At 40.0% G+C, this 13,501-nt stretch overlaps 1 protein-coding gene and 1 pseudogene across 1 annotated transcript; one reads left to right on the top strand and one right to left on the bottom strand.

Moving 5' to 3' along the window:
- Positions 1-401: 401 nt before the first annotated feature.
- On the bottom strand, positions 402-2,166 carry LOC147516819 (WRKY transcription factor 22-like). The gene is made up of 3 exons (XM_086589300.1): positions 1,711-2,166; positions 1,462-1,599; positions 402-1,027 (listed from the first exon to the last, which is right to left on the bottom strand). Exons 1-3 carry the CDS (start codon positions 1,854-1,856, stop codon positions 499-501), a joined length of 813 nt encoding a protein of 270 aa, XP_086445426.1. The 5' UTR covers positions 1,857-2,166; the 3' UTR covers positions 402-498.
- A 4,306-nt stretch (positions 2,167-6,472) lies between these two features.
- Positions 6,473-13,501, top strand: part of LOC147516818 (uncharacterized) — a 31,904-nt pseudogene continuing 24,875 nt past the window's right edge.

Here is a 13,501-nt window from a genome sequence, read left to right as displayed (position 1 = left end):
TACCCATCTTCCTACTACATTTTCTCGAGCCAATGATATCCACTTTTTCTTATTTTACTGGCAACAAAATAGCTACTAAAAAAGGAAAAGTTAATGTATAAACCCCTACTTTTGTCACCCATTTATAATAAACTCCCACATTTGTAAATATGATGATTTACCCCACCTAGTCTGACTTCTATCTCAATTCCATTGGTATTCCACATAATATCAAAATTACCTCTCAAAAAGAGTTATTAAATTTTGTCTTTTTCCTATTTTTACAGTTAAAATTCAGGAATAATTTTGGTATTAGATGGAATACCCACGGAATTGAGATGGAATGGAAATCAGACGGCGTGGGGTAAATTGTTATGTTTACAAATGTGTGTGTGTGTGGGGGGTGGGGGCGCTTAGACAAATTAACCCAAAAAAGATCTACTATTGTGAAAATGTGTATGTTTTATGAACATTTTAATACATTTACTTCTAAGAAAACTGACCAGTACTAATTCTACTCTAAGAGGGAATAATAAGGATCCTATCATCAAAGAAGTTGGTTCTCATAATGCCAGTTAATGATGAAGAGGTGGGTAGTTCTTCAAGTTCATCAAAGAAGTCATTTTCTTCTGATTTTGGTATTGATGAGAAGGTCATGAGATGGGGATAAGATAGTGGTTCTTCATCAAATAGGACACTCAATGACTCATGGGTTTTCTCTAGTGTTAATGTTAAGGGATCCTCCACCACTTGGTTGTGAATGATTTCTTCTGAACAATCAGTGGGGGACTGGAAGTAGTGTAGTTGATGATCTTCATTGTGTTCTTCTATAGTTGGTTGCTGGTCTGGAGTTGAGGAAAGTACCTCAATGGATTCAGTATTGGGTGGTTGTAGTTCTAGGCTAAAATTGGTGCAGGTGCTGATATCAGGACCTGGATGATTATGCTCTGATGTGTAGGTGATAATGAGCACAGAAGCATCTGTCCTGCATCTCTCAACTTGCTTTTTGGCTGAGCAGCCCTTTGATGTACTGCATCTATAATAGCCCCTGCAAAGTGTGAGAGGAATGGAATATTGAGGTTACTTGATTTGGGTATCTTTGATAAGTGACTAACAGAAGCTTAAAGTAGAAAAAACAGAATCAGACTCATTTAGGAATCTTCAGTTACATACGTGAAACAATCAGAGTGGAGAACAGGTTGGACACTAGTCATATGGTTCTAAAAATAAATTAATAAATAAAACATATTGAAATATCTTTCACATCATTCTTCATCGATTTATTGACATAAATTCATAATGAAATTGGGCTGCAGCCGAACCTTGACTGATGGAAGAAACTAAAACTTGATTCAGAGGTGTTGAGATTTTCAATTATATTTTGGAAGACACAAGAAAGACAATGAAAAATGGATTCCTCCTTGAATGAGAACAAAATTTGGAAATAATGAGCAATAAAAAAAGAAAGAACTTAAAGACTACCTGGGATAAGGGGATCCTTTAATGGGTTTTTGGCCATATTTCCTCCAAGACCAGAAATCAGTAGGTGGCCCTTCAGTCTTTTGTTTCCCAGCATTAGCTTCAATCCTCACTGTTACCACAGTCTTATCAGCTACTTTCCTGTTAAATGACATGAAAGAAAAATCCTAAAACCAATCAGAAAGAAAGAGTTTAAGACCCAAGAGTATTTTCCATCAAAAACAACTTTTCAAAAATTAAACTGATACTCACCTTCTTTTGGAGGTAAGATTTTCAGTATTCTTATGTTCTCTTAAAGAGGAGTAATTGCTTTCCATCCTTGATCTCTTTTGGGTTTCTTCCATTACTAAGTCTTCCCCATCTGGGCTGCTTTCTTTGACATCAGTGGCTTCTATCATGGATCTATATTCTTATTATGTACTTAATGTTGTTATCAGAGATAGAGAAACCAAAGAGTTGGAGAGTAATAAGAGAGATGGAGAGGAGTGAAAAGCGGATATCAAGTTGGAATGGCAAGTGATGACAAAGCTCTCACTCTCTGTCACTCAATGAATAAATAATATTAAATTAAATTAGTAGTATAAAGTAACATAACCATATCAACTTCGTGGATAAAAAGCAATAAATATGAATTTCATCCACAAGCTACCATCCCCATCTCTCTTTATAGACTGCTGAAACACCAAACTTTGCAACTCCAGTCCCTTCACCGGGCCACGGGTATCAGTTTTTACTTTTTATACATTTGCATTAAAAAAACAAAGTACCGAATAACTAGGCCCATGATAACTTTCTAGTTGATTATGGACAAGACCATAGACAAGAATTTTGAAACTGAAAATCTGAAAATTTCGTCGAAATGTTACACTTTTAGATTTTTTGGTACTTTTTCGTATCGGAAAAATGGAAGCTTCATTCAAATTTCTATCTGTCCAACTAGAATTGAAGCAAGAAATTTACATTGGCTAGAACCAAGGCCCAAAATATCGATATCGATGAATATATTGGTGTATCCAAAAACCGATATATATCGAATATATTGGATATATAGGATATATCTAGGGCAGGGATCGGGTCGGGTTCGGGTCGGATAGGGCTATATCCGAATCCGAATCCGAATAGTTTCATAGTATCCGAATCCGAACCCAATTATATCCGAAATTTAATATCCGAATCCGATCCGAACCCGACTAACCCGATCGGATAACACTAAAAATTAAAAAAAAGCCTAAAAATTATATCCGAATCCGAACCCGAACCCGATATATCCGAATCTGAATCCGACCCGATTATATAAACGGATATAAAAATCAACCCAAACCCGATATATTCAGTAATCGGGTCGGGTCAAATTCGGGTCTACCCGACCCGATTCCCTGCCCTAGATATATCCATTTTTTAGTGACTAGTCCAAACTATTTAAAATATAAAAAATATCGGATATATTGAAAATATCGGAAATATATTGGAAATATTAGATTTATATTAAAAAATGGTCAAAAAATCAACCGATATATATCAATTATATCGGCGATATAAAGTTTCATATCGGAAATTCCAATATATATCGAAAAAAAGAATTCAATATTCGGTAGATATATGTCAAAAATATCGATATCGGCGTACCAATTTATTGAAATATATCGGCGATATATCGGATATATCGGGCGATATTTTGGGCCTTGGGTATAACTCTATTCGATATCCATCACTAATCAGACTGTTTTGAGAATTCAGGTCTTGAGAAAATGACAGACACTGTAGTACCTGAACCAAGGAGTGATTAATAATATTCCCCATGAGGGAGGGCATGAACTTTTGTATTTTGCTTTCAAGGATATTGAATATGGGGCATGGGCATCCGACTCAAAACCAAACAGTGATGAGTAGTGGCTCAGGGATTTATACATTGGTTAGCTGGACTGAATTTTATGTTGATAATTTTCCATGCGAAATTAAACTACCATATTGGATTTGGTAGGGGTTAATGTAAGATGACCATTAAAGCATCTTAATGCCTCCAAGGCTCATGCTATTACCCTAGATTGTTGCCTTCTGATGAAATTTAGTCATCAGCTCAACGAAGTCAAAATCATGGACATCAATTTCATCGAAAAATCAACATTTCAATTTTCAACTGTTTGGCACAAAAGGAAAATCCGACGGTGACACAGAAACATTGAAAAGCTTGAATTCGGCAATCTTTTTGATTTTTCCCTTTGTTGAAATTTCTTTTGGTTAAATACTAAAATATAGTTGAAGTGTTCAATAAATTGAGTCTAGCTCTAGGATTTTAATTGGTACTATTGTAGGGGAAATTTCAAGTATCCCCTGATCTTCCTCTATGCCTTGTGATCTGCTGAATAGAGAAGGGATGAGTTGATGGTGAGTTCAGGGTTGAACCGTTTGATGGCTGCCTACGTATCTCCTTTGTTTTATTGGAGAATCAAACCCTATTTTGCGTCGTTCCTAAGAGCGAATTCCTATGGTTTATATAGGAAGGGTGACGAGAGTCCTAAGATTAGGGCTATATTCACCGCTTGTGAGTTCCCTTCCATCTTTGGACTCTGCCTTTCTATTAGGATTCCTCTTCTTATGGAAGTCTGAATCTAGACCATATCTTATGAGAGGTAAGTTTTATTGTTGATCATAATGTCCTATCGTGTATGGAAAGATTATATCTAAAAGGTAACTCCTAAGATATGTCATCACAATTCCTTCAGTTTCAATTCTTTCTGTTTAGGAACTATTGTGTTCCTAACGACTGGGGTAACTATTGTGTTTGAAGGCGGTCAGTCATGTGCCTAACACATGTCCACTAAACTCTCGTGCTAAGCACGAGATCACTTATTCACAGAACTAATCCGATTGTCATCGTCTCATTCTGGATATCTATAGTCTTAGGTTATTTCCCATACACGTGTCATCTGTTTAGTGACGGGAAATCCCCCTACAGATGCCCCCTCTCGTGTCATCTAACACGTGGGCGCTTGAAGCGATGCTGCTTTTGGCACGAGAATCCCTTTTCAAAACTGTTGTTGGAACTGCTAACGTACCCAACTAATTAAGGCTCTGAAAAGACGGCTCGAACAGACATGCCGTTTCCCAATGATGGAAGTTTTATCCTGAAAAGACGCACCGCTTGGGCTCATCCTAGCTAACTGTCCATCTTATCTGTATATAAGAGATCTGGTGAGAGAACTTTCATTATCGCTTCTGCTACCTTTTTCTGCATACTGAACCTTTTGATCCCCCGTTTTCCTCTTTCTTGATCATGAATCCCAATTGGTCACTTGTAAACTTTGGAGATTTTTCATCTCTAGAACTGATTAGCGAGAAATTTCATATCCCTGAAGATATCGGCCTGGAGTGGGGGAGGTTATCTGATGAGTTGGCCTATAAGGAGGTGGCACTCATTACCATTGGTCAGCTTAGGGCCGAACTCACTTTTCCCCTCCACCCATTGCTAAGAGAGTGTCTGATTCTCTTCAATCTTGCTCTTGGTCAGGCAGCACCCCTGTTTTACAGGACTGTTATGTACTCTGCCCTTCTTGCCAAGAGACATGGGTTTATTTTAAACCGTTGGGTGTTCGGTTACTTTTATGAAGTCCGGTGTATTCGAGACTAGTCATACTATTACCTCATGACTAGAGACAAGAATTCTCTGATCGTCTTTTTTGAGGGGAAGCAGAGTGACGAAGGCTGGGCTGATCACCACCTTCGTGTGTTGGGTGATGCGTGGGACGTTCACCCCTCCGATGCTGATGGTGAGCCAATGGGAATTCCTGTTCCAAGAAAACACACCCATGCTCCAACCAGTAAGTCTTCCTACTCAGGTACTTTATAACTTGATATAAGAGTCTTTCGCCTGAATATCTTTTGCTATTATTCCTTAGATGACTCTTCTCCTTGGAATCAACTAACTGCAACTGATGCTGCTATGATGGACATTATCAAGAAGATCCCTAAGGAATAGAGGATGCCTTGGGTGATAGTTCCTGATCCCACCTGTCTTTTTGAATATTTCAACATGTCTACTGAAGAATTGCTACAACTTGTTCCTGGCTTTTTCCCCTTTGGGATAAATACTGTGAATTCTGGGCACACAACACTTTCTCCTCCTGTTGATCAGGATGTCGGACTTCTTCCTCCTCCAGTTCAGGATGGATCCTCTTTGATTACTAGAAGAAGAGGAAACCGCAAGGAGAAGAGTTCGGAGGCCGTCTCTAGTGATGCTGCGACGTCGGGTTTAGTTCAGGAGCCTGTTGTCAGTGATGATTGTGTAATCACTGGTGGGAGGGGCCTTGAACTGCCTCATGAACTGCTGGCGGCCAGCAATTTTAAAATGGGAGTGCGTGCGTCCAACCGTTCTAGATTGAAGAGATTTGATACTGCTTTTGATGTTGCCCCCCCTAGTAAGAAAACGAAGTTTTGCCTTCTCTCCGTTAGTGAAGACATTTTTAAGGTTCCTGCTAGTATTCCCCCACCTGTCAAGCCTTGTAAGAATGTAGCTGTACCCCTATTAGTTCTAGTTCCTTCTACAGGTTCTGAACAAATTGGTGATAATGTCCTTCTGACTATTGACCCTCCCCTCCCTGATAATCGCAAGGGGAAGGGTATTGCTGAAACCACTGCTGTAACTGTCGCTCTCCTTCCTCCTCGATCCAGTGATAGGAGAGGGGTGAGTGACGACATTCCCTTTTCGCTAAGATCTCCAGATTCTCCTGAGAGAGAGAGATGATTGTGGAGATGAGGTGTTGGGGACGAATTGATGAACTACCTGTTACCAACAAGCACTCTGTTAAAGATATTGATATCACGCTTGAGTTAAGAGTCAGCGCTGACTTCTGCTGACAAAAATTGGAAGCCAACATAGTTGGGACCTTGAACCTGTCCTTTTGCCGATCTGCTGTTCACCTTGCCAAGGTAAGACTTTCTTCTCTGTTCAGTGTTCGGTTTCTCTCATTGTGTTTCTTACACATCCTATATTCTTCTCCAATTAGTGAATAACTTTATGGCTGTGAAAGAACCCATTTTTGCAGCCTCCGCCAATTCAGGCATTGATGCCATGGCTACCGATGAGCTGATTTGGGCGAAAGAGGCTGCTGAGAAGAGAACTGCGGAGCTGCAGATCCAAGTTGACCATCTCTTGGCGAAAGAGAAGAAATCTGATACTGGCTACAAGAATATGAGAGACACTATCTCCAATCTTCGGAGCTCTCTGGAGAAAGCCCAAAAAAGAGTCGCTGATGCTGCCATTTGGAAAGTGAAGTTCTTGAAACTGCGCCCCCACTTCACTACCCTGCAAGCAAAACATGACCAAGTCCAAGGGGAACTTAACAGTAGGAACACCAAGATGAGGACCCTTGGGCAAGCCATTGCCCATGCAAATGAGGTCATGTCAGGCTTTGAGAGGGTTCTAAAAAAGAAACGTCTTCGCCATGATAAGAAGGCTGATGACCTCTTGGCGGAGACCTCTGAGTTATATTCTCAAGTGGTGAAGGAGGTGAAGAAGAGGTCAGCTGAAAATGCCATTCGCTTTGCTCTGAGAGTACTTGATGTTTTTTGAGAGTCCTTCGATGCTGCCAGACAAGTTAAGTTTAAAGAGGCTATTGAGGTTATTGGATATGTCTTTCAGTTGGATGCTCAGGGGCGAGTGACCAACCCTTTCATCTTGTTTCCTGATATAGACACCAGTATCTCAGCTATCCAGGAAGAACTTATGCCTGATGCCTCCTCATCCTCTGAAGAAGACACCGATGATGACATGCTTCCCATTCAACTTCCTTTTCTACTAGTTCCAGTTTCAGGTGAGTGTTATGTTCAGCCTTCAACCGTTCCAACTAATCCAACCACACAGTCTGTTCTTGATAATGAAACATGAGTTCCTGATGATGGTGCAACAGCAAGCACTGATGGTGAACCGAAGTTTGATTCTACCCCTGCTTCATAAGCTTTTCAGTTTATGATTCACATAAACAATTATTTTTAAAGAATTATTCTATGGATCTGTAATATTGAGTTATGTAGCTCACATACAATTTACTTACTGAGCTCTGCAGCTCTTCTATTTTATGCATGCATAATGTTTACTTACTGAGCTCTATAGCTCTTCTAGTTTATGTATACACTAGAAACACTTTATGTTATATGACATGTGTTACTATGCATACTCTACCTCTGATGCCCCCAAAGTTCATTTGGAACAACAATAGGTGACCCTAGTAGGCTAAACAGATTAAAATGAGGCATGACTAGAATCTGATCAGGATATCATGGGAGCCATTTAAGTTAATTGTAATTAGGAGTTCGATCGCAATAGAGTCATATGTCTTTGCGAAAGTAACTTGGTGCCATGAGCACGACACTGTGTTTAATAATGATAGGTCCTATTTATTTAAAAAATAAATAGGTTATCGCCAGAACAGCAGTGGGGGAGTCTTCCTCAGCGCCATCATGCCGATATTGTTCCAGGCCCATGATTTGCGTGCTAGGATCTGGATCCAACCCAGATCTTCTCAGCAACTCCTATGTTGATGTTTTGAGAGTTCTAGGAACTGGCATACAGTTTAGGCTCTCAAGAATACTATCTCTTGCTCCAAGTAAAACTGGCATACAGTTTATTGAACAGTTAGTGTGGTCGGATTCCCTAAAGGCTTAACCCATCGAAGATAACCGCAGTTTGAAAGAACTGGTGTATAGTTCCAGCTGCGTGGGAATGGGAAATAATCTGGTATATAGTTCAAGTTTCCCATACTCAGTATCACTGGTTCTAAAGCAAATTGGCATACAATATTCTTGAACAGATAGTGAGAAGATAATTCCCTAAAGGCTTAGTCCATTGTGGATCATAAATAAAGAATTAATGCAAGGAATAAATTCGATGGCAATGTAGAGCACTTTATTGATGAATTGGAGAGGAGTGAACAATGCATAAAAAAGCATAGAATAACAATGTACTGATAGTACTTGCGAAGGTGTTGCGTGTTCCATGGTTTGACAAGAACGTCCCCTTCAATAGTGTGGAGATAATAAAAACCAGTTCGACCAACCTTGTCGATGATGTAAGGTCCTTCCCAGTTGGGCCCAAGCTTGTCGTTGGGCTTTGGGATCTCGCGCAAAACTAGATCTCCAGATTTGAAAGATCGAATCCAGACTTTCTTGTCGTATGATCTCTTCAGAATCTGCTGGTTAGCAGCTAAGCGAAGTGCATCACCTTCTCGTTTTTCATCTAGGAGATCCATTTCTCTACATAACAACTCTTCATTGTCCGGAGTGTGTACAACATCTGACTTCTGAGTGGGAGCTACCAATTCTGGAGGTATGACAGCCTCAGATTCGTAGGTCAGTGAAAATGGTGATTCACCAGTTGACGTGGTCGTGGGTTCGATCCCCACAGATGGCACTAGGACCTTAGGTAGTTCCTCAACCCATAAACCTTTCGTGTCGTCTAATTTATGCTTCATGTTATCCAAGATGACCCTGTTAGAGGCTTCAGCTTGGCCATTGCCTTGTGGGTACCTTAGAGTTGAGAACAGATGAGTAATGTGAAACTCTTCCCGCGAGTTCGTGACGCCAATCCTCCAAATGACTTTGCCCATTATCTGAGATGATAACTTTGGGTATGCCGAACCTGCAGACAATGTTGTTCCAAATGAACTTTCTGACGTCATGTTCTTGAATGAAGACAAGGGAAACTGCTTCTATCCACTTGGTGAAGTAATCCGTCGCAACTAGTAGGAAGCGGACATTGCCAGGAGCAGGTGGTAGAGGTCCTACGATATCAGTTACCCACTATGCAAATGGCCATGGACAGGCCAATGGGTGCAGTTCTGTTGATGGAGCATGGATTAGCGGAGCATATTGTTGACATTTTTCACATTTGCAGGCAAAAACCTGTGCAACCTTTTGCATATAAGGCCAAAAGTATCATTGCCTTAGGATCTTGAGAGCTAGAGTTCTGCCCCCAGCATGGTTGCCACAAATTCCTTCATGAACTTCTTGCATAACCTGTTCAGCGAGGTGCAGAGAGAAACATCTGAGATGAGGTCCCAGAAAGAACTTCTTGTACAGATCATCTCTAACGAGGGTGAATCTTTGTATCTTTGTAAGCAGACGCCTTGCTACATTCTTATCCTCAGAGAGTATTCCGTCTTTGAGGTAGGACTTATATGGATCCATCCAACTTGGAGTAATGGTTAGAACAACACAAACTGTTGTAAATGGGATCTGAATGCTAAATTTCTCCTAAAAATCTATAAGGATGGAACGTGACTCACTGTTGCCCAACATCGAGACAACCTATGCCAAAACATCTGCGTGTCGATTTTCAGATTGAGGCAGTTGATAGAACTGAATGTTCTCAAACTTTCCTTGAAGACCCCTTACCAGTTCCAGGTATTTGGCCATTCGTTCGTCCCTCGCCTCATACCATCCATCAACTTGGAACACAACTAGTTGTGAGTCACTAAAAACTGTGAGGTGTGTTAGGCCCAGGTCGAGGGCCATTGTGAGGCAAGCAAGTGTCGCCTCATACTCTGCCTCATTGTTAGAGGCGTTCCAACCTAATCAGATAGATTTCTCCAGCCGCATATTGTCGGGAGTAACTAACACAGCTCCAACTCCTGCACCTCTGTCATTTGAAGATCCATCCACAAACAGCCGCCATCCGGAGCTCGACTCTTATGGGTCTGGACGGGAGTTTGGAGATTCAGGCAGGATGCCATCATCAGAATTGGGGGTGGTTGAATCGTACCCTGTATAGGTCATTGGGAAATCTCCCAAGAATTCTGCTAGTGCCAGACCTTTCTCTGAGATTCTGGGGATGTAAATAATATCATATTCGACGGTACGCGACCATTTAGCTAGCCTTCCCCGACTGCTTCGGTCGTTCGGAACCGATCGCAATTGGTACTCTGTGATCACTCTGATGGTGTGGGACTGGAAGTACGGTCGTAATTTCTCTGTAGCAAAAACAAGTGCTAAAGCGACTCTTTCGAGCTTAGGGTACCTTGTTTCTACTGGTAGGAGCATCCGACTCAAGAAATAGATAGGTTTTTCAACCTTCTTTTCATCCATGCGTATCAGTATAGAACAGATGCCGTAGTTATAGGAACCGTTATTTGATAAGAGCCCAAAACTGTAGTTTTAACCCTGTAACAGTCATACTTTTAGACCAATTATGTGAGTAATAATTAAGAGTTAACACTGATTACGTGTTTTTATGTATTTCAGGCTTCAAAGTCCATTATGTGTAGAAATGTGCCACTTTAGCGAGATAAAGGAGCAAAGGTCGGTTACTAAGGAGTTCCGTGACTAAAGGCCAAGATTCAAGAAGACAAAGCCTTTATAAAGCCCGATCAAAAGCTGAAAAGTCGACGCGGGCAGAAACAACACACAAGTCAGCAGAACTTCCGAAGGCCGTATCTTTGGACTCAGACCTCGGAAACAGGCCTACCTTATGTCAAAACGACCGGCTTGGAAAGAGCTTTCCAATGGTCCAAGCCTTGACCCAATCAGAGGAGCAAAAGTAGACGAAAAGTCTGTTGAAGCCAACTACAGCTGAAAAGGCCTTTTTGGACTGAAAGAATTGGGTTTTGGGCCTGATTCTCAGGGCTGAAGAGGCCTTTTTGGACTGAAAGAATTGGGTTTTGAGTTTTATCGTTCATTTCGTAGGTAAACTATCAATTTTATGTTTATCAAATGGCGCCGCTGCCATCTTAGTTTCACTTTCGCATTGTTTTTGTAGTACAAGTACTTTTCTTAAAGTCCCATTAAACCCACCCACCCTTGTTTGATTCATACTTGTGGGTTTTCCGAAATCGGGCCATTGGAAAGTTCCAAGAAAATATACCGCGAGGCGATGACGACCCTAACTGATAAATGCAGAATGAATAGTTTACCTACGAAATGAACGATGAATTCAAAACGTAAGTAAACTAAAACTGATCTTTTAATCTCAATTATCAAAGCTTCTACTACTCGACGAATTGCACTAAGTGGAGTAGGAAGTTCGCTTCACTCCTAGTTCCCTAGCATGGATTGTTTTCTAAGTCTAAGAAATCAGTCTTAAGTCTAATGAGAGCTTTTACGAAATGTTATGCTAACAAGACGCTTAATTTAAATAACAAGATATAATAATATAATAAATAACAAGATAAAATATAAACTAAAAAGTTAATCTACGAAAGCTACGGAAATACGATTGTTTGAATCTAGATAAAGAAATAGGGGGAATTAAATCCACCTCGAATCCAACTTAATAACCTAGTATAGATTGTCGTTCTCGATTCTTACGTTTTCACGGCAAGAATTTCGAGTCTAATCCCTAGTGTTCATGGCATTTCTACAAAGTACTAACTAGCATGTGAGGTCGCCCACCCATTCTCATGGCGAAACACGACCTTCTAGAGTGGAATAGATTCTACAACGATTCTATACTAAACAACTAAGTTTTCATCAAGGCTTCATCAACCCCTCTAATGGATGTTTTAGCCTTGAGTGATCAAAACATCATTTCCCATATTATTATAACTAAACATAATATCAAGATTCGAAATCTACTTAATCTAAACTAAACAATGATTAAATTCTAATTAACAACTAAGAAATGGTAACCAACAATAATTAAAACTAGATCTATAAATTGAAATACCACAATTCGAACTTGCTAAAATAACTATTTTTTTATTTATCTAATCAATCAAGAATAATGATTCAAAGACTTAATCTAAAACAAGAACTGAAAATGGAACTAAAACTTAATTTAATTAATGAAAACAGATCTAGATTTATCTATATTATTTTAGGTCTAACTAGCTACCATTAACAAAGAGCTAAGCTTTTGTTTTATATGTTCGATCCAAAAATCGTGCATGGGCTTGGAGTCATGTTTTGGGCGGAAGATCGGGCCCAACTTCAATTCTTCGATCAAAAGGCCTCTTCACCTGCCGTTGGCTTCAGTAGACTTTTCGTCCACTTCTACTCCTCTGATTGGGTCAAGGCTTGGTCCATTGGAAAGCTCTTTCCGAGCCGGTCGTTTTGACATAAGGTAGGCCCAATTCCAAGGTCTGAGTCCAAAGATATGGTCTTCGGAAATTCTGCTATCTTTGTGCACTGTTTCTGCCTGCGTGGACCTTGACTCCTCATCTTTTGACCAGGCTTTACAAAGGCTTTGTCTTCTTGAATCTTGGCCTTTAATCACCGAACTCCTTAGTAACCAACCATTGCTCCTTTATCTCATCAAAGTGGCACATTCCTGCACATAATTGACTTTGAAGCCTGAAATACATAAAAACACGTAATCAGTATTAACTCTTACTTATTACTCACATAATTGGTCTAAAAGTATGACTGCTAAGGGGTTAAAACTACAGTTTTGGGCTCTTATCAACCACCCCAAACAGCATTTTGCTTGTCCTCAAGCAAATATGAGAAAATTAGCATAAGTGACCAAAAATGGAGTTCTATCTACTCTCGTCACGAGTGCGATTGCATTGACCATATGCAACAAGACCTTAAACCACTAGGAATTCCCTAGTGGGCGAGTTATAGCCTGCGTGAGAGTTTTCCGATGAAGGTATTCACAAACTTCATCTATACTACAACGACTAAGAAATAAAACTATTGTTTTCTCATTCATGTCTCAACTATCTATACATCTCACTAGCAAATACATAAGAATAACCCGTCGGAACCCTAAAGCTAATATATGCATAATAATCAATCATCTAAAATAAACATATAACAATGAGTAATACTATGAAATGTAATAGCAGGTCCGTTTATGAAAACTTGGAATAAGCGTCCTTAAGTAGGTCCTCACATAAATGTCAAGACAAAACCACTCACGATTTTTCCACTCAAGTTTATTTACTCCGGTGTGCGATGGGCACATTTTACCTTACAATCTCAATGACACACAAGGAAGCTGGAGTCGATCAAACACATCTACCACTTACTATCACACTAACCTATTCCTAACCGAGCTAGAGGTTTTATTAGGTGTTCTCGGGGGATTAGGAGATGGTTTAAGAAGGAAGGA

This window comes from Coptis chinensis, chromosome 2 (assembly GCF_015680905.1).
Source record: "Coptis chinensis isolate HL-2020 chromosome 2, ASM1568090v1, whole genome shotgun sequence".
NCBI classification, from domain to species: domain Eukaryota; kingdom Viridiplantae; phylum Streptophyta; class Magnoliopsida; order Ranunculales; family Ranunculaceae; genus Coptis; species Coptis chinensis.
Note: the sequence above shows the minus strand (reverse complement) of the source record. Positions and strands in the feature narration are given on the sequence as shown.

Bases quoted from the DNA above. Each gene is read 5' to 3' on its own strand.
- LOC147516819 (XM_086589300.1), bottom strand. From the start codon at position 1,856: ATGATAGAAGCCACTGATGTCAAAGAAAGCAGCCCAGATGGGGAAGAC. The intron at 1,600-1,710 runs GTGAGTATCAGT...GTCATTTAACAG, and splicing joins AATCTTACCTCCAAAAGAAG to GAAAGTAGCTGATAAGACTG. The intron at 1,028-1,461 runs GTAGTCTTTAAG...CACACTTTGCAG, and splicing joins AAAGGATCCCCTTATCCCAG to GGGCTATTATAGATGCAGTA.